Genomic DNA, 24986 nt, shown 5'->3' with positions numbered 1-24986 from the left:
GCTTTGATACATTTGGGTTTTGGTTTCTAACCGCATCCTTCTCCTTCTAATCTTCTTGCAAAGTCTTATAGTTGAATGTGCTAAAGATATACTCCTGCACTAACTAACTACCCAACCAACCACTCTGTGCCCCCCGAGAGATGCATGAATATCTCGTTATATGGCGCATTAGGCGCTCATTTCATCATTTCTTCCCATGACCCTGGAGCGGTCCCAGCGACTTAATCTGCTGCAGGACCTCACCTCAAGGTTCAGGGCTGACTTCCATTCTGCGGGGGAGAGCCCTGCTGATTCGCGTTTGCATTTGTATTGGTAATTTAGTGTAGTAGTGTGTGTGTGTGTGTGTGTGCTTGAGTGAGTGACGTCTGCCTGTGCTGTCCACGACCCTGGCACTGCCACGGGGTGGATTTTGTTCGCAATTTTTTTCTACACATTTTTTAGAATTTTTTGTGTTGTTCGCGCTCTGCCTCTCCCTCGCCCTCTCTCTTTCGCTCTGCCGCAACAGCAGCAGCAGCGGCAGTGTCTCACCCTGGCAGAACACCCGCCCCGCCCTCTAGCAGGGAGTGGATTTTTTTCTCCATATCTGCTTTGCGTTTTGCGTCGGAAACCGCCATTTTTTATGCGCTAACTGCGACACCCACCCCCTCGCCCGCTAGTTCGTTCTCCCTCGTTTGCCCAGCCTCTCATTAGAAAAAAATGTGGGTTGTGGTGGTTGTATGAGTGTGTGCGTGTGTGTTTGGCATACAAAATGGTTGTGTTTGTGTCGTGTAAAATTTGCTCAAGTCGCGATGGGCAGTTGTCCGCTTCGCGAGGAATTGTTGAACGAAGACAACTTGGAGGCTTGAAGCGGATCTAGGACCAAATTACGGATCGTATTGCTATTGCTAGTGCTACAACACGTCCTGACGCAGGACAATTTCTGAGGATCCGACTGAGCGTAGAACGGTGCCTCTTTGATTTGGCCGCCCGACCGCCGCACCTGGTAAAAAGTGGCCACCAAAGTTCCAAAAACAGTTCTAGCGACGCCACCTGTCTCAAGAGCAACAGCGCACCACTGTCAGCAGCGGCGATAAATGCAACCTGACATCCCCAAATTCGCAACAGCGCACAAGCCAGATGCTGCTAGCAACATGTTGACAAGTAAGAAGTTGATGTCAGCGTGTTGCGACTCGGACTTGCTGTCGTTACAACATTATTTCATTTCGTTGAAATTTGATACGAAATTGTTTTTCCAAGCCTTTGGGTTTTTTTTTGCTAATTTACATTCATCTATAAAAGGTTCAAGCCTAGCTGAACAGTGTAAAAATTGTTTTCTATTTTTAGAGCCGCACACCTGTGGGAGCTGTCGCAACAAATTCGCGTAGAACGTGTCGTCTCTTACCGATACATCGCTGTGTGGATGGGATGGTGCCATCACCAATGTGCGATTAGTCAATACAAACAGCTGATTGAATTTCATGACTAAAAACGAATTAAAAAGTGCGTGCAAAACAAAGCAAAGCAAACAGCAGCATTCTTGCGATTTGGATTTCGTGTGGGGCGTGGCAAGGAGAACTCCACCGTAGGGCAGCAACAACAACGCACAAGAGGAGCAACAACTGAGACAATGAACAGCAACGTGAATCAGGGTGGCTACGTGCCGCCAGGTTTCGGCGCTGGATACCAGCCAAATGCGCCGCCAGCCGAGGGCTACGGCTATCCGCCGCCAGCAGCACCACAGAATAATCCGTATGCTCCATCGCCGCATCACCAGCAGCCGGGACAGCCGCCAATGAATTATGTGAGTCATGAAATTGAGTCCGGTCTGCGCTTGGGGGCGTTGCAAAACCGAAACACACTCCAAAACCATGACGTCATAGTTGAGGAATCTTTAGTATCAATCATTATTTGTCATGTCTATTTAATTAGTTATGTATCTTGTCGCACCTACTATTCTCATTACATCCCCCCGCCGGGCGCGGTGGCTCTGCCTTTTTTTGCCCCCCCCCCCCCCCCCCCCCCCCCCCTACTAAGTTAGTTACAACAATTGCACGAAGAATTATATTAGTCACAAGTCAGCGGAACGCCGAAGAGAAAGGTTTGAAGTCGAGCCACGAGCAGATATACGGAACAGGATAAACCCGTTTCATTTGTACAGAAATTGTTACCAAAGTGAATAGAACCTAATTAGTGGAACGATCGATTTTTAATAATAATTAATAGCTTTCAACGCAGCGAATGTACTCCACAGAACGCCCACCAATTGAACATTTCTAACGCGAGTCTTTATCTTTGTAGGGTTTTGTGCCGGGTCAGCAACCACAGGGTTACGCACCAGTGCCACAGATGCCGCCGTACGGAGAAGCGCCACCTTATGGCGCAGGACAGCCACCGTATGTGGGCGGAGGAGGAGGAGGAGGAGGTCCGCCACCGTTGCAGCAATCCTTTGGCTATCCACCTGGACCGGCTGGACCACCGCAGGCGTATGGATATCCACCGGGACCGGCTGGGCCACCGCAGCAGCCGATTGTCACGCAGCCCGGAATGCCGCCCGCACAGCCGCAGCCAGGCATGGCACCCGGAATGGGAGCAGGAGGCAAGTTATCAAGAAAGTCGCATCTCTGTTTGTTTACGTGCGGACGTGTCAATGCACCGCCACTCGAGAGATACTGTCCAATCAGCTAAAAGAAACATTATATGGGGCCGCTTCCAGTGAACCCATCCGGCAGTATCAGATGTGAGTAGAAGGTGGGGAATCGCCGTAGTACAAAGTGTTCGATCTAACACTAAACGGACCGAAAATAAGCCGTGGGTAAATATTTACCTGGCCCAACAGAGATTCGGGTTCTTGTTTTACAATCGCTTATCAGGTCCAGGTCCAGATGTGCGTCTGCCTGCCTGTCACTCTCCGCGTATTCTTTGAGTCTTCTGCTGTCCGTTCGAAACTCGAAAACCGTGCGGAGCAGCTCGACGCTTATCGGGAAGCCTTAATTGGACCAATAAAGTAACACAAAGCGGCATTTAAAACGCTCGACTATGTGGACTACGTTGATTTTCCACACACAGACGAGCACACACAGCCTCCGGTTGATGTCAACTTGTGTACTCGGACGCTGCCAGACGCGTCAGTTCATCTCTGTGCAGCTTGGCAAGTGGTCGTCTTTCAATCGCGTTCGCAATGTCCACCGCAGGAGAAACAGTCTCTGCAGCAGCTCCTGGTGCGGCTTCAAACTACATTTCCACATTGGATTTGAGTGGCGAGCATGGGGAGCAGCGAGGATCAGGTGTTAGCAGCGGCTCAAACGTGATACGCTTCATCTGGCACACGCTCTACAGCAAGTACACTCACCTCTGCTCGAGATCCCAGACGCTGAAGCAGTTGGTCTGCCGCGAGGCCAACAAGCCGCTGCCCAAGAAGCTGCGACACACCATGCGGCTGAACAAGTCCGCCAAGCGCAAGGGATACGAGTATTACATCAGCGAAGAGGATAGAAGGTGAGCGAGGAATACCCAGTGTCCTTACCCGAACGAAAGTAGAACCCAGTTGGGTTCATCGTGTGATGTAGTTCGCTAGTGATGAAATTCAAGAGATTATGCTCATAAAGTTTATCTTCATCACAGAGATTAGATACAATAGCCGTGATATGTACGTGCCTTGAAGGCGGACAATTGGCTGTACACTTGGGGTTGGGCGGGCGCCCCTTTGTGGGGCCTTCAATTGGCGAGAGGGCAGCAGTAATTGTGTGGCGACATTGACCAATTGACACAGTGGCAACGAAACAAACGAGACAAGATGCCTCTTTTGTGCGCGTTGATTCAATTTACGAGAAGATTACGAGAAGACTTACTCTATATGATTGCCCCTTACCCGTTCTAGGCGACTGGATGAGTATACCAGCCGGAATTCCGAACTGTCCGCGCGGATTGGAATACCTTACGACTATCGACCAGCTTTTGGTTAAGCAGAAGGTGGAGCTGCTCGAGGCCTTCACCGGCTTCGAGACCAACAATAAGTTCTCCATCAAGAACGCGCTTGGCCAGAAGGTGTACTATGCGGTGGAGGACAACGACTGCTGCACGCGCAACATATGCGGTCCGTCGCGTCCCTTCGACATGAAGGTGTTCGACAATTACCGCCAGGAGGTCATCCACATGCACCGGCCGTTGGCCTGCTCGGCCTGTTGCTTCCCCTGCTGCCTGCAGAGCATTTCGGTGTCTGCACCGCCGGGCAACGTTATCGGCACCATTGAACAGGAGTGGTCCATCTGCTCGCCCTCCTTCCGCATCCTCAACCACATCGGAGACACAGTGCTGCGCATTGAAGGTCCCTTCTGCACCTTCTCTCTCTGTGGTGATGTGGAGTTCAATGTGGGTTTGGATTTACCTTATTTTTGAATGGTTTCCTTACTAATTGTTCTGTTCAACAGATTGTGTCTCTGACTGGCGAGAGGATTGGCAAGATCTCGAAGCAATGGTCTGGATTGGCGCGTGAAATCTTCACGGATGCCGACTTCTTTGGCATCAGCTTCCCCCTGGATCTGGATGTGCGCATGAAGGCGGTTCTGCTTGGCGCCACATTCTTGATTGTAAGTAGTTCCCATTGCTAACTCTGAGACTTGCTGCACTAACCGATCGAATGGCTGTGCCACAACTCAGTTGTACAGCGTTCACTTTTATCGGTTGAAGATAGCGAAACGGGTGCGAAACAGACTTCGTTGGTGCTGAGGGTAAGATGCCCAGTCCAGTACAAGTCCTGCTTTATTCGATTAGGCTAGCCCCGCTCTGAGTCAGAACCGTGTAACGTTTCAACTGGAAACCAAATGACTATTGTTTCCGTTTTCTGTTTTCCACAGGATGCAATGTTCTTTGAGAAGTCTGGCAATCGGGAGACCGACGGACCGGGCATGCTGTAATTACGTGCTGACACGTTCTGCTCTTGCAGTGGTCTCTGAACCACCGCGTACTAGTCTGCTGATGGCCAAAGCTGACGACTCTCTACCAAATGCTTTAAATTGGAAATGGAATCTAAATACTGGAATCTTTGTTAATGCTACGGACAACCGTAAACCGTAAACCTGTCAAACTCAGGTGTCCCTCGAATGGGCAGTGCCGGGATATTCGATTTTTTACTACGCTTAAGTAACAGGTTGGCATTTTTGCTCCTTTTGCCACATCCGCAATCTTCAACGAATGAAAATCTGCTTCCTTTATGCATTTTTTTGTACCTCTACAACGATGCACAGTGAAACAGAAACTAGCTAATGAGCAACTCCCACGTGAAACATGTACTTTAATCTGTATTCTGAGTGTCTTATACATAAAATAATATATTTAAAATGCATACCAACTGTATGCAATACAACTATCTACATACATTGATTTTATGTTGAAGTTTTCTTATATTGATGTTATCAAAGATATTTATGTACTCAAATGTATTACTCCGATGGTTTAATAAAAGAAAACCAAAATCAACAGAATGTTACTTAGATATAAGACATAAGTACGAAGTAAGTATAAGGATATCGTATTTAATGTATAACATTTAAATAGAATGTAATTTGAGTCAATGCATTGACCTATTGGTTCCCCGTACAGTCTGGCCTGTCTATAATTTCTTTAATGATTGTATCACACCTCAATATTAGTGCTAAGTTGGACTTGTATTAAATTATCGAAATACTGACTAACAGAACAGAACAAGCAACAGAATCACGCAAGGACCATAGCGCTGCAGTATGGATCAATAGGTAGAGTTTGAGGAGGCCATACTCATACAACCATACAACCTGATAACAGACGTTGAACCGATTGCATTCAAGAACCTGGTGGAGTATGGGATTCAGCGATACCTTTAGTAACAAAAATGTGAGATATGTAAGTAGAAAATGACAACTAAATGCACTGCAGAGGCTAATCGTTCTCGTTTTCAATATAGTTATGTATTTTGGTGCCGTCCTTAGGTTCAGCCTAAAGGGGTTTCTCCGTACCGTAAGTAGTGCCGCCAGGAGGCGTTATACAGTATGCCATCAGAATACGGACTTTGCCGTACCACTCGCCAACCTGCTGCTAAATCTCTTGCGTAAGATAATGCTCATTTCCTGCTTTTTACAAATACGATAACCCCCTCCGGTCGTTGCAGGAACTTCACAATTCCATAGATTTGGACAACCAGGCAGATGCGCAGAATCCACACTGTAACGATGGCTACTAGGCACTGCCCAAGGCGCGAATGGGTGCCAAGGGTGTCTTGATCGAGGCTCCGCTGGACCTAAATAAAGCCATGCCACCTTGAGAGGCGTACTTTATGAGGGTTTCGAAATGGCTGACAATGTGCAGGGATTCGTATATCGTATATATCGATATTGTCAAGACAGCCAATGAGGTAAGGAATTGCACAACAATATTGCCAGCAGGTCTCGTTCTACATATTTCCGTCTCGTGTTTTCCAGAATCGTACACATCTCTTCGACCCGATTTTGCAAACGGACAGGGCAACATGAGCGACAGGATAAGAAATTCTCAATCAAAGTGGCCATTTTCCTAGCTGAGAGTGGACATTGTCCTGGCTCGTTTGCAGTCACTTTGGATTCAAGGACATTAAGGATAATTCCATTTTGGCGTTGTTATTACACAGAGTCCTTACAACATTATAACTTAGCTGTTTCCTGTCGGATCAGGACATGCCACGCCTTCTCAATTTTTATGCAAGGACATTAAGAACAATGCCATTTTAAAGTTGTTTTTAGATATAATCCTTACAACTCTATATCTCGGCTGTTTCCAGTCGGATCAGGATATGGCTAGTCTCCTCAGGATCGGAAGAGTGTCCTGCCTGGCTTGAATAAATCAAGGATCCCAAGGACTGCAGGATAGGGATGTTTTTTTGCTATTTTGTAAATGGAATTACTTCAGCCTAAAAGTATGCCACACTTTTTAGGATAACGACAGTCCCCAATAGATAACACAAATATAAATAGCACCGAATAGCTACCCGTTTATTGGTAAACATCAATTCATTACATTTGTTTCCAAAATGGGTATTTAATGTTGTATATTTCAGTTGATCTCAATGTTGGCCAATTCGAAGCATATCGTTCATCTGTATATCGGAGAGCAGCCTGATCCTTCAGCTCCAGGATGTAGAAACCATTTTCGATTTGTTCTCTCTTGTGAAAAGACAGCTGCTTCAGTCTGCTTACCTTCTCAGTGCATGACTGGACAAAACTCGACATTAACGTTAGGTCATTGTTGCAAGTACAGATCCCTGCTCATATCCTGGCCGTCTGATGCACCCTTTTTCTCTTTATCTCCAGTAAGCCACGGGCGTTCATATTTCAGTGAAAAGTTCTGTGGAGCAAATAAAGTCACATTTTAGGTACACATTCAATTTGGTTGATTTGTTTTCTCAACTTACCAATTGAGTTACACTTGAGAAAGCCATTATACACCGGCTTCGACTTGGTGGCAGTAGTCGTGGCAGTTTGCGTGACCTTGAAACGGCAGCTTCAGTTGCAACTTTACGCTTGTAGCTTCCTTGATGGGTATGGGCTTGTGCTCCAGCTTCTGCTTCTCCAGTGTTGCCTTCTCCCGCAACGAATTATGACGGAATTCGCAGCTTCACGAGAACTGAGTATCTGCCTCAACAGGTGGTTATGTGTATGATGACATGATGGGCTGGGGAAGCATTAGGATCCAGATTCCAATTATACTTGAGTAGACCGCTCCACTTCAGGCAACAGGCGGGCCTGCTGTAGCTCTACCAGACGATCCGCTTTGATAACGTTAATTTGAGATTACTCCGCATGCATCTATAAAGATGATGCGTGTAGCCGGCCAGGCCAGTTGAAGGCATCCTGCCATTTCTACACTGTCCCTTTTGCTGCTTCCTTTACGAGCCATCGGGCTGCACTTGTTCGTCCTCCTCATTTCCCAGCCCAGCTGTGGAGGAGGAACACACATCCAAGATTGTCCATTAAGTCAATATCTATGGGTACCAATGGTAGACTCACATTCTCGTCATGCCAGGGTGGGATCCATGGGATCTATGCATACCTCCTCACCATCATCTGGTGTATTATCGAAATGCACATCGTTGCTGTTCTTCTCCTAGAACTCTTCGAACTTCACATTGCTGCGGTGTCAGTGTGTCTCCCAGAGTGTTCTGAAGAGCTGCGTTGACAGTTGGCCTGTCCGATTTCCGCTTCAGTTCGCTATTCTTTTTCCAGGTTATCCAGGCCTACATAAGACGAATGGCGTGGCTCAAAATCTGCTCTGTATCTCCCTGATGATCGGGTCCAACTGCAGCAACGACAGATGTGTCTGGATCGTCTAATTAGTATTGGAATGAGTAGATTCAATCTGGGGGAGATGATATTTGTTAGGCCTAAAAAACGGTTTGGCGACGGTTTAGATTACTTGGGTGCAGTCTTATTGGACACGTTCACATTGTTGTGCATGCGAAGACAGAATGCGCCGGTCCCAGATCCACGTTCCTTACAACTTTAAAGCCAGGTAGCAGTCCTTGCCAGTCCCGACTTGGACGCTGGATGTGGCGTGCAGCACAGTATAAGAGTTCTAAAAGCACAAACAATTGATTAAATTTGCAAAACAATCATCAAAGCAACGGAATAGGCGCCACATGGAGGGTTGTCAATGGAACATGCTGTCGGTTTGGTGCCTACCGCCTTGTACTCGTACTGTATTCGACACGCTGCGGTCTCCGCCATTCTTGTTCATCTTTTTACTTGAGATTTTGTTGCCTAATTATACTCTTTGTTTTGGTTTTTACAAAAAATAAACAAATTGAGAAATATGGCGTGATTATCAGTGTGACCGCGGAATTGTCGATCAAATATACCGACAGGAAATATACCGAAATATACCCTTTGATTTTGGAAATATACTGTAATTATACCGTAAATCTGAAATCATATTCCTCGATTTTGATATTCTAGTCAATATTAATAGTAAGTTGTTACTCTCTATACTGAACATATTATTTTATGAGATGAATGAAGCAATTTTCTAGAAGATCGTCAGTTTTGAATACTGCTTTTGATGGTTTTATGAAGCTTTTTCAATGAAATTGCGAAGTATCTGCTGTGTTGTTTTTCCAATTGGTGTTGCAAAGGGAGCAAGAAAATATCAAATATATTTTTGATGTCTGACATAGTCTCGTCGCCCTGAAACAGTGCTACGGATTAAATTCAAACAGAAAAGGCGCCAAGCCGTCGAGATATCGATGCCGATTGAAAGGCGATGGAATGCAATCGAATTCATCATACATTTAGCCATGGATCAACAGTCCCTGGTCGGTGGATTTTGCTCCTCTTCTTTGCACTTGCTCACGCTTCAGGGGATACATTAAATGTATTTATTAAAAGGAAACCGGCTTGCTGCAGGCATTCTGCCCGCCCCAAAAGTGAACTCAAACGGGTTTGCGTTAGGCTGACTTAAAAATAAACACAGCCAAGAACTTCAATCGGAGCAGTCACAGTCTTACTTTAGTGCCCAAAATGCAGGCACTAAGACTTCTGTTTGCGCTGCTCCTCATTTCCTTCGAGGCGTGGGCCAAGGATGTGCAGGAGTGTGAGGAAATCTCAGCGGGCAGTCACATCTGTCGCGAAATTGAGAGCTTCCAGCAGCTCAATGGATACGTGCAGGAGGATTGGCGCAGCGTCAAGGTGATCAACGAGCACACGGGCATCGAGAGTGGCGGCACCAAAGCTCTGCCAGCTCTGGCCCGGCTGCTGCACTTGGATCTGTCCGAGTCCGGTGGCCTGACGCTGGGCGACAGGGGACTGCGAGATTTCACGCAGCTGGAAGGACTCAACCTTACCCACTGCCAACTGGAGGAGCTGCAGGAGGAACACTTTCCACAGAACTCATCGCTACGCAGCTTGGACGTGAGCTACAATGACATACAGCTGATCACTGGGAAGGTAATGGATCGAATGCCACGTTTGGTGTATGCGAATTTCTCCAACAACCTCGTAGCAGAGGTGGAGATGAATGCTTTCAAGGGGCTGCGAAAGCTGGAATTCCTAGACCTGACCACCAACGAGCAGGAGAACGTGACCCTAGGGGAGAATGCGAATCTGCGTTACCTTTCCATCAGCAACAACAACGTGAGGGATGTAAGTAAACACCCGAAAGCAAATCCTTTTCCTTTTCAATACTTTTCTGTTTGCAGTTCCGTTGGTGCCGTCTGCGTGGTGTGCCCAACCTGGAGGAGCTGCATCTGCACAGCAATTGGCTGGAGAATCTCGACATGGGCCTCTTCTTTGCCACGCCTCGGCTGCGGGTGCTCAACGTGTCCAACAACAATTTGTACGAGATCAAAGCGAATCTTTTTGCGGCTGCCAACGAGCGAGCGGTGCCCCTCCAGCTGCTCGACTACAGCTCGAACAATGTCAAAGTGCTGGAGGATTCGGTGTTTGTCAAACTGTCCAATCTGAGGACTCTCAATCTGTGGCTAAACCAAATCAATCGGATCCATCCGCGTGCATTCCAGGGATTGTGCGCCCTGGAGTCCCTCCAGCTGCAGGGCAACAAAATCTCTGCCCTGCCCGATGAAGTTTTCTCAATGCTGACAGCCCTGGAACGACTCGATCTGAGCAGGAATAAAATCAAGCAGCTGGGCGCCAGTATCTTTGGGGGCACTCTGCTGAGACAACTCACCCACCTCAATCTGAGCCACAATAACATGATGGAGCTGCATCCACTGGCATTTTCTGGAGTGCCACATCTGCGAGAGCTGCGCCTAAGAGGCAACAAACTAAAGGTGTTGGATCTGCGCATGTTTGCCCCACTGCGGCGCCTGCAGCTGCTCACCATTGGCGAGAATCGGTTGGAGGAGATCGAGGGCGATATACTGGAGACATTCGGAAATCTCTCGCACCTGGAGATCAACAACAATCGCCTCAGCTATCTGGCATCGCTGCAGACATCCGAGTATCTGCTCCAACTGCGGCACATCCGCATCGAGGGTAATCCCTGGCAGTGCCTGTGCCTGGATGAGATCACCGCCTGGCTGGACAAGCGACAGGTGGGCTATGCCCGGCCCAGCAGCGCCTACTACAGTGGCCGCAAGCCGCTCTGCGTGGTCACACCCATGGAGCAGTGCCTGCGGGACCTGGAGGCAGTGCCCTGGGAGCAGCAATAAATCAATATCACTAAATGTCGGTGGAGTTTCGGTTGTGGTTACTGACCACTGGGAGGGATAAAGGATAGGGAGTGGAAGTAGGAGTAGGATAGAAACCTCCGTAAATCACAGACAATTGCATAACCATGAGGGCAAAACTTTTGCTAGCCAAAGTATTTGGCCAACTGTCGTAAAACAATAAAACGGAAGGCGGCCGCAAAAGCAGCACAGCTAGGGGAATAGAGGGGAGATTGGTACGCCAGAGGAGCAGAGATTTTCAAATACTTAACACCACTTAGGCGAACAGTTGGACATTGACAATGGGGGCACAAAGCATTGGGAATTCCAAGTTGTGGGCTGTCACCTTTGGCTCTGGCTCTCTGATTGTTGCGCGTCATTTAGCGCAGGAATTTCTTTTATTAAAATTCTCCATTTGTTTGCAATCAAAGTTTTGGTTTGCCAAAGTCCCACAGACCGTGACTCAATGCATTGATTGATTGATTGATCGATGGACCAAATCAAAACATGTTCTGTGGCATGCAATTGGGATATAAATAACGATTGTCTGGACAAACACAAAATGTTATGAATGCAACTCAAAAATCATTCAACTCAAAGCTTAAAGCTTTAAACTGACTCAATAAATCTGTAATTATTCCGATTACTATTACATTTTATACCCAATTATATGCAGACAGATCTCAAATCATCGGTGAAATATGTGTCGTGCCACATCAGCTTGAAGATTTAATGAATGCCAGAAAATAGAGCACCGAAACCCAACCCTGCTGCCGCCTGTCTCTCTGCCTTTCAGGACATTTTGCATTCAGAGTGCGTCTAGGAATCGCAGCAGTCGTAAGCAAATAAGTAGTTCAACACGTTGAGGGGGGTGCTGGGGTTGACCTATTCATGGAGGGAAATTCATACCCGCACAGGTAGAGCGAGAAAGGTATTCCAGGCATTCAAACTCGACCAGGGCACAAAAGGCGTTGGGCACAGGGACAATGGACCAAGTCGAGGTGTTGGCAAGCCCAGAACATGTGCAGTCAATATGGCAATTACACGGCAATACACACACAGAAAGGAGGCTGCTGAGGTGCACAATTTCCCCGCTCGACAGCTGCAATAAAAGTTAAGACTCAGACAGAACAGAAATTATACAAATGAAAGTCGTGGCAACTTTTTAACTTCATAAAAAAAGAGAAACTTAATTTAATTAAATTTTTGGGTTCGCATTTTCCCTGTCCCCAAAGTTGTTGTCGATGAATCAGTTTTCCGGTCAAAGGTGGACGACAGTTTCTGGCTACCCATTTACACGTACGTTTTCTTATGAATTTTGTCATCGACAGTGGGGACAGAGGGGACAGTGCGGACAGTGCGGACAGCAGGGTCGCTTCAATTAATTTCTGGACAAACTTTGAACATAGTCGTTGGGCTTTTGTTTGCTCAATTTGATAACCGAAATGGCAGGAGTTGCAGGGGAGACAGAGACCCCTGTGTATCTTCTGTGGAGTGTATCTGTGTGTGTGGTTCTGACAAACTTGTTGCTCCGCTCAAACACAGCCAGGCAGCACCGGGCTCGGACCTGCACCCGGGAGACCCTCAAACATTGAACCCTTATCAACATGAAATGACGCGCCGCTGAGGTGTCAAAGACATTCTGGCCCTCGGGATCCCCCAGGACCATATACAGGCTCAAAAATTGAATTTGATTTCTCTACGTAATCGCTGGTGGTATTTTTTTTTCCACTCACCATTACTGGAGTGTTGGCCGACAGCACTTTGCACCCACCCATTTTGTTTGGTTAATTACGTGCATGGCTAATTGCATTTCTGTGGCTTAAATTGCCGCCAAATTTGTTAACAAAATATTTGCTGAAAAAACAGGCGCACAGTTTTGCACAATTAGCTCGGTCATTGTACATTTTAATTTGTCAGCAAGTGTGAGTGTGCTGTGCATATTCATTATTGCAACAAAATTCCCAAAAACTGAACGGAAAGAGACGAGACTGAGCTCAGGGACTGGGACTGGGAGCGAGAATGGGACAGTTGCAGGATGCGGTTGCGACTGCACTTCAAATTACAACATTTTTGCGGTACTCTGAATTTGTAATTATCAACAGTTGCAGTTGCAGTGGCAGTGGCAGTGGCAGTGGCAGTGCTAGTCCCAGCAGCACCAGTTGCAGGTTGTTCAACTAAAGGCAAAAGGGGGTTTGGTTTAATCAATAGATTGAACCTTAATCCAGCTCCAAGCTCACCAATAAATTTCAAGCTGAGATCAAGCTCCCGGGGCACTGTCGTGGAATTGGTAACTAAACGCCACAAGCCCTTCACTTGGCTGCAGTTTGCAGCGCCGCTTGTGCAGTTCGACATCAATCAGCGCCTCGTATAGAATGTCCAGCAGTTCTGGCTGCTGCGCCACAATGTCCATCACCTCGTCAATCATCTCCTCATATAGCTCATCGGGATTTTCAAGTGTGCTGCCGGAAGACATCTTTCTGTGTTTCTGTGTTTCTGTTTCTCGACTGGCAATAGTTTGAGTGTGACTAGGGGATCTCCTCTACAAAGTCAGAGCATGCTACGAGGGCTCAAGTTTAATGAAAAATGCCTGCCACAAAGTATGCAGCAGCGGCAAGCAATGTTGCAGGCATGCCTGACACACACCTCATGTTTGAGCCTCAAGGGGCAAAATTCCCTGCCGCTGCTAATGATTTTTAATAGCCAAATTGCATGAGCTGACTGCCACAGACTGCCACAGCCCGGGGCCCCAGGACGCAGCTGCCACAGTCTCCACGGCCGGAGAGATGGCCCTTAAAAACGTATTTGTGGTTGTGAGGCCACTCCATGGCACACACACTACACACTCGTGCATACTCGATGCGTTCAATAAAATATGCAAAGTGAGGATGTTTTTGGGGAGGCAGGATGTTCTGGCAGAGAAAGAGAGTGTCCATCCAGCAAAGCCTTAAAAAACAAATTAGTGGCGCTTACTCAACAAGATTGAGTGGTTCTTGCAACGCAGTCATCGTCATCGTTGTGCCCATCATCTGGAGCAGTGGCAGTAGCCACAAGCTACTCAGATTCCATCTGGCAGTCCCCCCTTTCAGAGCTACGCCACTGCTCCTTGATTACGCGTCACATGAAGAAGAAAAAAAAACCTGAACTTAATTAATGAAAGAGCTTCCCATCTCTGGACCCTGATCTTCATTCTATTTCTGCAGGGGGGGTGGCCAAATATGTATACAGATACTCATACCCGAGCTGATGAATATTTATGCGAAAAGAATGATGCAAAAATGAGGAGCAGAATCATCTAGAGAACCAGAGACCCCACGCCCACCACCGATGACGGGGCAAATCAACAGCTGAGCATAATTTTTGGTTAATAAAAACGAGTAATAATTTGCTGTGTGGCGGACACATGTAGCAACATGTCGGGGTGGCAAAATGAAATTATGTAAATGTGACAGCAGCAGCGTCAGATGTTGTATCTGCAACTGAATTTTGTATCTTTTGTGGGTGTTGCCGGCGGTTGACCCACGTACACAATGGACAGAGCAGGGCAGGGCAGGGTCTGGTGTTAGTATTGCTGTCCTGGCCATGGACCAAACATGGCTTAATGTTGATTAGAAGCATTAAACATGCAAAAGCCCACAAATACCCGCATGCCACAAAACTGTTGCCTGCATTGCGGGGCCAGTGGCAGTGGCAACAATAAACGGCAGCATAAAATAGATATTCCCATTGCATATTTACATGTGCGGGCCGCGAGGGGGATATAAAATTAGCGCAACGTTTTAACTTTTGCGCGGCAATTGAATAACTTTAATTGGTAATAAAGCCACGGTCCATGGAGCCGGAAATTGCGGAATTACAGCGCCCAATCCCCACACGACAATCGGCACAGAGCCAATCGGCATTTGAAAAGGGGAAAGGGGATGAAGAGCGACCCCCTGTCCAGTGGCCCGCAAGCTGTTTACGATCCCCTGCAGTAGCATTGACTCGCAGCCAACTTTAATAGTAAATAAGAACAATAACAAGCGCCGCAGGAGCAGCTGCGAAGTGCCACAAAGTTTCAGCCGCACGCAGAAAAAAAACCAAGAGAAAAATAACAAAAAACAAAAAAACATCGCAGTGGGAAGACCAGAAAAGAAAAGTTGGAAAACACTTTACTTTGATGACCGTCCAAGTCTTTGGCTCTCGATGTTGAAGCTGTCGCCATGGTTGCCAGTTGCCGGTTGCCGGTTGCCATTGAAATGGTCTACCCTTACCCGTGGGATTGCAAGAACTTTTTAATGACTGCTGTCTCAGGCTGAAAGGTGAACATATTGCCAACAGCTGTCTGTCCCTTCGTGGCACGTCCAGGCACCAGAAGGTGACACGCACAATGCCTCTAGGGGCTTCGAACTACTAGCCAAAGGGTGACCCCGACTTGTTTCGGCACCACAGGAAGATAGCAGACATCATTTGGTGACCCCGATATGCATGCATTTATGCAGTTTCTTCATGGCAGGCTGGTGTAAGCACTAAAATATTTGTCCTGCTAAACTTTTCTCCAGAAAGAGTATTAAACTGTCAGTCAATGAAAGCCGTACGTCAAGTCATTTTAGAGTCGATGGCTAGGCCAAATCATTATTGATTTCCCCCGATTGGGTGCCGTTGCCGGTGCCGTTGCCCCAACGTTCTGGCCAGGCTTATCTGGCAAAAAGGGTGAGCTCCAAGTGCCACTTGGGGCGCTTTGACAAAAAGTTTCTTTTGTACATATTATTTATGCCCGGTTCCAGCCTAAGGCCTCAGCCGGTGCCTGTGCCTGTGCCTGTAGAGGTTCTCTCTTCAATATTTCTCGTTCCCTGCCCTGTACCCTCTCTGGTTCTGGCTCTCTGGCTCTGGTCCGTTGTTATTATTGCTGTTTTATTTGTAATGGCCGACTTCGTTTCGCGTCTGCTTCAGCTTTGGCTTTGGCCTTTTTTTATATTTTTTAATTTATGTAGCAGCTGTTGCTTCCACGTAAATGTCAAATGCATTTGCTGGGGGGCTACTGAATTGACGGGTGGCAGAGTCAAAGCTCCAGAACTCATAATGTGTTAAGTTTTCGCTTGTCGAGTGAGTGGGCTCGTGGCTCGAGTTGTTGGCAAACAGTCTGCCAGCCTGCTCTACTCTGCTGAAGCTCCCGAATCAACTTCGCCACTTCAAATGGCACCAGAAAGTTTTGCCCCAAAAGAGGCCAGCAAACTAATTATTTAGTTTCCTTCCGTGCCGTGCTGTGTCGTTCCATTTAGTTTCCCGTTTCCCATTCTCCGCTTTTGGGCTAAGAAACGAAACGGCAACTGGCAACTGGCAACTGGCAAAAGCGGTAAACGGCAAATGCCAAACGTCAGCCAAATATCAATAAGAACTCCTCCAATCGAGATCTATTTCAATTAACTTGTTAAAAAACTTTTTAATTAACGGCATTGCAGACGCTGGAAGCCACTCCGCCACTCCTCCAGCCAGCTCTCTTTCTGGGCTAGTTTTCCTTTCGCTAACTTTCTCTTTCTTTTTTTTTGCAGCTTGAATTTATTGCTGCGCCTAATTGGGCAGCAACATCCCTCCCTAGGATCCAAGTGGTTTCCCTGTGATATGTAAATGTTTATAAATCAAGCGGCGACTGTTGTCCGTGACAAGTGGTCGACTGTTTGGACACTTCAAATAAATAAATAAGCAAACAGCGCCTGCTCCCCCCTATAACATGTCTATGCCGTGCTGACCCCATTCTGCGGTTAGTTCAACATTCAACAATCAACAATCCATTTTCCAATTCCCCTTTTCTATATTCTATTTTTCCTCTCTTGCCCTGACTGGCTATTTGTTTAGCATAGTTTCGCTAGGCAATGGAAACAAAGGAGCCAGAAGCCGAAGGAGACGTAGGAACCCTCATCAAAATTGTCTGAGAGAGAGTTTTTTTTTCGCCTGACACCTTGTGATTTAGAAAGCCGCAACATATGAAACCAAAGTCTGGTACTCGGTGATTTATACGATTCCCTCTGATTTACTGCCACAAAGGCCATAAGAGGGGTGTGGTGCGGTGGGGTGGTGGAGCCTCCCCGAGTGGACACTCGATTTGCTGCTGTCGACAATTACATTGTCTAGACCCAGAGCAAAGGCGACTGTCAAAACTCGATGCTCGGAACATACTTCGGGCACTCCTTGGGGTTCTGCTGCTGGTAACAGTCAATGTCTCCTCCAAGTTGATTATAGAAATGACAAAAGCAGAAAGCAGCAAAGCAAAAGCAACACGAAAGCAAAGCAAATGTCTGTGGATCGAGTTTTTTAGCGCTTGATAAATTACTGTGAGGAGAGGAGCTTAAGGCTATTAATAAGATAAATGAGCGGCCATAAGTGGAGATGGCACTTTGATTCCATGCGATGCCGTGCCGTGCCAGGACATGCCGCACCGCTCCTTCCTTCCTTCCGCTGCACAATGCGACGTATGCGTAATTACCATTTCATATGCATTAAGAAGCGGCTTCAATCACACGCCACACAGAGCACGGAGCAGAGTGGAAGGAGCTGTAGCTGTAGGAGGGTTTCTGCCAAAACCCGCTGGTCATTAAGCGCATTTGAAAAATCATCAACAAAGCGTTGACAGTGTTGCCAGCTTGGCCAGCAAAAGCCATTGTTAGCGGCAGCAGAGAAAGAGTGCCGGAGAGCGGCAAATGGATGGATAAAAAATGTACCAATAAATTGAAATACGATCAATAATAATTATGACTGGTGGGGGGTGGCGTTTGGGGTTTGGGGTGTTCCCAGACAGCGTGAATACACAGAATAATTGCGTTTCCATGCAATTGCTCAATTCCACAAGGAGCAAGCAGCAAGCAGCAAGCCAGGAGCAGCAGCTGCCTATCGGGGCACAATGGGGGCGATTATCCTTTCGATAAGTGAACGCCGCGGCGGGTCGGAGTGGCGGGTGGAGCTCCACAAATAATCATTAAAGAATGGCCTGACACAAAGTGGATTTTTGCATTCAAGTGCTCATCCTGGTGACAAGTGATGCGGCGGGGCGGCTGGGGAGTGTGGAGTCTATGACCTTGGGCGGGGTTGGTTTTAAAAAGTATTTCCCATCGAATGCACTTGACTGAACAAGCAGACATAAGGGAATTGTGAGGCTTAAGTGGTAGCACAGCTGGCAGTGGTATTACTTATTATTCATCATTAATTATGCATTGGGAAAAAGGTTAAAAGGTTGCAGGACTGTGTGCAGATTTGATCGTTATCCTTAGCCATGTTTTAAACTCATAAAAATTGTTTCACAAACGTTTATGAAACGTTTTTCTATTCAAACAATTCTCTTTAATAACCATTTTTCATAAATCCATTCATTCAGCTATTGTTGTATCCCACAGAGTGCCGACCGCAAAATCCCCATCGATGTTCCCCATTGTGCTCGCAGTACTTTTTCTCCCACCTCTTGCCACGTTCTCCGACAATGGCAGCGTTTAAAAAAACATTAGTTCAACTGGCCAGCCAGCAAGTTCAACTGCAAAGAAGCTCAAGTTGATGCCTAACGAGAGAAGGCGGAGGAGCAGAGTTAAATGGAGAGTCCAATCCAAGGACTCGGGTCCAAGGTCTCTTCCCCAGCCTCCTATTTGAGTGAAAGCTATCCTCAGCGAGTGACCGAGCGACCACAAATTTGCCCCTGCCTTCCGTGCAGTTCGTCACAATGGAAATCCAATTTAATTTTACTGATTCTGCACTTTGCACAAATCGGAGGGGGCACGTTAAAGATGTGGTCCAGCCACAGGCCGCAAGTGTCCAACCACAAAGAGGCTGCTGCATTCCTTAAGAGGATGCGGACGAGGACGAGGACGAGGACGAGGAGGGTTCCATTTCACAGATGCCCGAGCATGCATCAGGGCAAGGGCCAATCCCCTAGCACATCTAATTATTGTTTACCGTGCTTAAACACCGGGAAAATTGAATTGAAATCAAAATAAAAATGCGACCAAAATCGAATTTGCCTGCGGAAGTTGAGGTTTTCCTTTTAGACCCGGACTCAGTCTCAGGCGGAGACGGAGACCCAATGTCAGGACAGGACACAGGACACAGGGCAGCAAACAAATCCTCAAAAAGAATTCAGCTTAGCCCTCGCCACACCCAGAGGCAGGCAGGCAATAAGCGACCAAAGAAGCGTAAAGAAAATACGTAAAGAAAAGACACCAGGTAAAAGAGAATCAAATAGAGTCCTCCTGAAGAGCAAGGAGCAGGCAGAAGCAGAAGCAGGCCAGCTCTGACAAGGTTAGGCCGTGTCCCCTGGCCCCCGGTACACCCAAACGTCAAGTCAATGTGTATTTGACATTTGATTTCAGACATTTGTCTGGGCCAAGACCTTTTCGCTTCCTCAATGTCTAACTCGGAGTCGGACTCAGGCACAGACACGACCACTGTCTCTGGCTCCACTTTCGTTGGGGTAAATGCAGCTGACCAGAACCGGAGCCATCCAATTAGAAGCAAACACCGAAATGAACAGGCAGCCAAGCAGCTGTCAGTCCCATCGAGCATACATTTGCATTTGCATTTACCGAATGCAAATGAAATTCTCTCGCTCCAAATAAAAATCTGGCTACTGCCCGTCTCTGCCTTTGGGGCGGCTCTCAGATTTGTGTATGTGTTCTGGCCTGAAGTGGGTGTGGCTCAGCCTAAGTTCTGGGTAAACATTTACCTTATTAACACACAGAGCCGCGACACAGACATCAGCCGAGGGACAGACATCACATCGAGTGGCCATGACGAAGGCCGAGAGCCCAAAGCTTTTGCCGCCTAAAATAATGCCACAAAAATCAACTTATGCTAATGCTCGATGGCTGCTGTCTCTCTCTCTCTCTCTGTAGTTGTTAGCTGCCCGCTGGGTGTTAATTCAAATGACATTATTTAATGCCCAGCACACGCAAGACCCGAAGCTAAAACCAAAGCCAGATCCCAAGCCAAAGCCAAAGCCATCTGCAAATGTGTGAAAAGAAAGTGACTTTAATTAAACGTGTATGTTTAACGCCTTGCATAATTCAATGGAGCACATCGAATTTCTATCATTGCGCAATGTTGACAGACAGTCAAGTCACTGTGTGTGAGAGCTTGTAATTGTGGCAGCAACAATGCCCAAATTTATGGCAAAATTGTAATGACACAACTCCATGTATGGAGTAGCAATTAAAAGCCCATCAACCAGCAACATCAGCAATGCACTGCCCCCCAAAAAAAGGGCCTTGAGGGGAAAAGGATGAGGACGAGGACGAGCAGGAGATTACACGACACAAACACACGGCAAATGGGATAATCGAAAAATTGCCATGTTCTCGTGCCACAAATTTGCATATTTATTAAATTTTCTGATTGAATTTGATAAACCCGCACACAGGCTCAGGGGCACAGCGGAGATACAGAGAGAGTTCTGATTTATCGATTGAGGCTTCTGATTTGTATTCCTCCCGAAACTTGCGGTTTCATTAGTGTAAATACAGACACATTCGGCAGCATTGATTTGCTGTCTGCCAAGTCGTGACTAAATTGGTTGTTCAAATGAAAACATTAAATTAGTCAGCAAGTTCCAACAAGTTTCACATTCCAATGCACGTCATAGTTGCTGTCAAATCTGCAACTTTATTTCGGGCGCCGTTACTGTAAGTTCTATGACTCAGAGCGAGTTCGGGGGATAAATTTCAGGGGATTTCCAACTTTAATGGCTAGACAGGAGATGAGAGATGAAAGATGCGAATAAAACTTTTGCCAGCGCAGCTAAAATGAATTTATAGAGCGTATCAGAGCGTACCTTTAGCCCATGCTAGACTCTCGATGAGATATACTATTGATATGACATTGATTTCCTCTATTCGTACACCCAATTTCAGCACTTACTTCACCCATCTCGTTCCATTCTATGCCCATTCGACACTTCAGTTTGACAGTTTTATGAGCGTAAATGGTATTTTGTTAATGGCCACGCCCCTCACACTGGCCTCCTCCTTAAAGTGTCAATTAACAAGAAGACGACGCCGCCACAGCCAATAACCAATACATGAGTGATCTCTGGGTGTGTGCCCTTGTGTGTGTGTGTGTGTGTGTTGGCCATAAATAAATTATAAAATTGCTTGAAGGCAACAAACAAGAGCAATTGGGTCTATTTGCCTCGGGGGAGTGTGTGTGTGTGTGTTTGCTGTTGGTGTGTTTTTTTTTTCTATTTCCATTTTTCGTTGATTTTGTGCTTCCCTTTTTTTGTTGCTGTTGTTGTTTTTGTTATTGGCTTTTTGATGCTACCTTGTCCCCCCATCGCTCAACCCCAGCACAGTTGTTGCCGTTATCGTCGTCTCAGTGAAAGAAAGAGAAAGTGCCCGAAGCCAGTTTTTTGTTGTTTTTTTTTGTTTCTTCCATCTTTATTTTTTTTCTGTTTGAATTGTTTTCGATGTGTTGCCGATGCTGGGGATGGCTGGCTGGATCGCCTGCAGGGGGACAAGCAAAGAATGTCAATTTCTGGCCATAATGTGCCTCAGACTTTTGCTTTTCTTTGAAGCTGTAAAAACGAGGCAGCCAGGCAGGCAGGCAGGCAGTCACACTCTCGCACTCCCTTGCTCTCTCACACATGTGCGACGAGCAGCAGGCAACAGCTTTCCCTTCCTGTGCGGAGAGTCGCTCTCCGCGGCTAGGCCCTAAGCCACCAGGCCTCGCTTGAGCAATAAACGCAGAAAAGAGTAGAGGGAGAGAAAGAACTAGGCACATAAACAGCTCATTAGATTGACTTTTAATGAAGTTGCCTGTAGCCTCAGCCGTTGACAACTTTTTCTTTCTGGCTTTGATTCGATTCGATTTGATTTGACTTGATTTGGGCCTTGGATAGAACTAGCCTCATCTGCATATCAATGTCGGGCCACGGACTCTCGGACTTTCGCTAATTGAAAGACAAGCGGCAGCAGGCAGCTGGCAGTTCTCTCTCTCTCTCTCTCTCTCTCTGCAGTGCGCCGTCTGCTCTGTCATTGCAGTGCGACACAATTAAGGCAGGTAGAGGCAAGTGGAGACGCGCTTGGCCCAACCTCAAAAGCGATGGAGAAACAGGGGGAGTGGTGCGGAAAAAAGACTCTTCTTCAGTTGCTGGTCGCGCACTTCGAGTCACAAATTTAGAAAACCTTTTGAGGGCACTTTCATTTACCATTTCTTCTGCTGTTGTTGCTTCTGCTTTTGCTGCTGTTGTTGTTATTTTTGTTGTTATTGCTGCTGCTGATATTTTTTTCGCTTGTATTGAAATTGCTTTGGTTGTCTTGGCTTTCGTTCGATGGATGCGTTCGCCCATTGAATGCGAAATGAGTGTCGAGCCGGACAAAAGGCGGCAGAGGCAGGCAGGAACTTGGGCCGTGAGCTGTAGTGGGGTGGGGGCTGGGGCTGGGGCTGGGGCTGGGGCTAGGCGGGCATTAACGGTCAAGAGAGCTACGTAGCTGCCTATTGTGTGCGGGCGTTGTACGTGAATGAATTCATAAAGAAATAATGCCAAAAAACAGCAACGCTCGGCTGCATGAAAAATTGAATGTAATGCGGCAAATGAAATTCAACAGCGGCAAATGCAAAACGCACAGCCAAATCCAAATTCCAACAATTCCCCCCGCACTCTGCATCTATTCAGTTTAAAAAAAATGAAATTGTCCGCACGCATTTTGCATTTAATTGGGGCACAACCCACGAATATCCATGAACAGCAAAGGGACAGCCGCAGCTAAATATTAGCGACTAACTATAAGCTGATTTTTGAAAATCGATTAGTTGACGGGGCCTCACGCAATGGAAATGCGGAAATGGAGGAGTGGCTGTGCAGCCCCGCCACCCTCCACCGCCCCCTCCATCACTGTCATTTTATTGACAGTTGGCGCGTGTGAACAGCCAGACTCCTCCTGCTGGCACGACTTCCTCCCACACACACAGAAAAAGTGTGTGCCTTGATTATTCCAGGCACACAGAGACGACGCTTTCATGCATAATCTCACCTACAACAAATACAACAATTACACGAATAAATACTACAACAATTAAACCAACACTTACACCAACAACAACACACATGAAAGGAAAATGGAGAAAAGTCGTGAAGGTTTGTGGCTTGTGGCTGAACTCGAAAACACCAAAAGAAAAGCGAAATTTTCGTGCAGACTTTGACTTGGCAGCGACAAAACGTTGGTAATCAAATAATTTCATGCCTTTAATTGTCTACCTTTGGGAGGGAGGGGCAGAGGGAGAGACAGAAAGAGAAAGAGAGAGTGCTAAAGGGGCAGAGGGACTTGGCTTAGTGAGGATAATTGGATTGGTTAAATGAGCAACGGTACAATAATGAGCGTTAAGTGAACAATGGAATAAGGAGGTACAAGGGTGTACAAGGAGCTACAAGGGGGTCCTTTTGGGGCGGCAAAGAAGCAGCCACAAGGGCCACACAGCTGAACGCCAGTTAACGTGAAATGGAAATGGATATGCGGATAAGGTGAAATGGTAATGCAAATGGCAAGCACGAATTGTAAAATGATGGCAACAAAATTACGAGTGGCAAAGGGGGAACACTTTACACAATTAAGGAAGGAAAAGCGTGGCTTCAATTCATATGAGAAACTTAACAAAGATTCCACCAAACTACTCAAATATCTATGCTGTTATGCTTTTTCTTGAATGAAACTATATTTAAGAAGTAGTTAAACGTTTGACATGCATTATTAATGGCCAAAACGGGGCCAAGAAAACTCTAAATTAGAGTTTGCCAATCGCTTGGCTAAAGATTTGCAGCGGGTGGTCCATTTAGCAGTGCCAAACAAGCAACAACAAGCCAAGCAAAACTAATAAACCGGAAAAACTTTTGGCAGAACAGAAATCCAACCCACAACCCACAACCCACAGCCCATCCCTCCACATAAGCCAGAGAAGTCGGAGTCTAAGCAATTGCGAGCAAGTTGAGCAAAAATTAATTAGTCAAATGGAGTAAGTGAGGGAGGAAGGGGACAAATAGACGACGACTTCTTAACAGATTTGTTTATGAAAATACTTGGAGCGAGAGAGAGAAAGAATATTCGGATTATTCTGCTGCTCGTGCTGGCTGTCAAGTGTTGATTTGATTGGTTTGTTTTTTTTTCGCCACTAGTTTTCCACGTGAGTGACCCCCCCACTGTGCACCCCGCTGTCCAACTGTCAGAGTGTATTAAGCCATTAAAATGCTAAATTATATGCTTTTTGAACTTGCCTTCCGGCGCAACTCTTTCATGCACTTTGGCTTCGTCTTCGACTTCGACTCCGACTTTTGCTGCTTCAAAAATAGTCAAAGTTTTTTTTTTGTTTTTGCTCTAACCATTTCTTTGTTCAGTGGGCAGAGTGCAGAGCGGAGCTTCTTTTTGTTGTTTTGTTTTTTGGCACATTACATACAATTTCGTAACATTCTGTGGGCAAAAGTCTCGCTAAGCGCCTGCAGACTCGACTCTGCTGTTCCAGTCTCAGTTTTCGTGTCGAGTCGAGACTCTAGAGTGTAGCGTCGGTTTCGGTTTCTGTCTTTCGGCATTGGGCCATGTTGGAACTTGGAAGAAAAATCCACTGACCTGTTAACAGCAAATGCTTTGCAGAGACTTACTTTGGCCAATGACAGAGGCTGAGGCTGAGGCAGAGGCAGAGGCAGCAGCAACCAACAACAACCTGCGAAGAAAGTTATAGTAGACAGCTATACGGCCAAGACTACAGTAAAAACAACTTTTGCCCAACTGCAAGAAGCAGCAGCAGCAGTGGCAGCAGCAGCTACAAACGAGTAGAACACGTTTTACTGTTGGAAGGCGTCGCAGCCAGCATCGACAGCGACAGCGACAGCGACGGCGACGGC

General features: G+C 46.7%; 2 protein-coding genes and 1 long non-coding RNA gene across 8 annotated transcripts; 2 read left to right on the top strand and 1 right to left on the bottom strand.

The window, feature by feature from the left end:
- The first annotated feature begins 1439 nt into the window (after positions 1–1439).
- LOC117579495 (phospholipid scramblase 1) lies at positions 1440–4987 on the top strand. 4 transcript variants are annotated; one of them, XM_034265397.1, is made up of 5 exons: positions 1440–1780; positions 2278–2575; positions 3857–4347; positions 4407–4565; positions 4833–4987. In XM_034265397.1, exons 1-5 carry the CDS (start codon positions 1607–1609, stop codon positions 4890–4892), a joined length of 1182 nt encoding a protein of 393 aa, XP_034121288.1. In that variant the 5' UTR covers positions 1440–1606; the 3' UTR covers positions 4893–4987. The 4 variants fall into 4 exon arrangements, with proteins under 4 accessions (XP_034121288.1, XP_034121287.1, XP_034121290.1 ...); XM_034265396.1 differs by having other exon boundaries at positions 3857–4351; positions 4411–4565; XM_034265399.1 differs by lacking the exons at positions 1440–1780; positions 2278–2575 and adding an exon at positions 3070–3474 and having other exon boundaries at positions 3870–4347.
- Positions 4988–6956: 1969 nt separating this feature from the next.
- Positions 6957–13676, bottom strand: LOC117579496. 3 transcript variants are annotated; one of them, XR_004573491.1, is made up of 5 exons: positions 13384–13676; positions 8398–8556; positions 7992–8340; positions 7397–7920; positions 6957–7329 (listed from the first exon to the last, which is right to left on the bottom strand). It is a non-coding gene; the product is annotated as an uncharacterized LOC117579496 (long non-coding RNA). The 3 variants fall into 3 exon arrangements; XR_004573490.1 differs by lacking the exon at positions 13384–13676 and adding an exon at positions 8664–8803; XR_004573492.1 differs by lacking the exon at positions 13384–13676 and adding an exon at positions 8664–8803 and having other exon boundaries at positions 8035–8340.
- Positions 9420–11161, top strand: LOC117579494 (insulin-like growth factor-binding protein complex acid labile subunit). The gene is made up of 2 exons (XM_034265395.1): positions 9420–10118; positions 10175–11161. Exons 1-2 carry the CDS (start codon positions 9498–9500, stop codon positions 11144–11146), a joined length of 1593 nt encoding a protein of 530 aa, XP_034121286.1. The 5' UTR covers positions 9420–9497; the 3' UTR covers positions 11147–11161.
- Positions 13677–24986: the final 11310 nt, after the last annotated feature.

The sequence above is a fragment of the Drosophila guanche genome, unplaced genomic scaffold (genome assembly GCF_900245975.1).
Source record: "Drosophila guanche unplaced genomic scaffold, DGUA_6, whole genome shotgun sequence".
In the NCBI taxonomy this organism is placed as follows: domain Eukaryota; kingdom Metazoa; phylum Arthropoda; class Insecta; order Diptera; family Drosophilidae; genus Drosophila; species Drosophila guanche.
The sequence above is the reverse complement of the archived record's forward strand: the minus strand, read 5'-3'. Positions and strand labels throughout refer to the sequence as shown.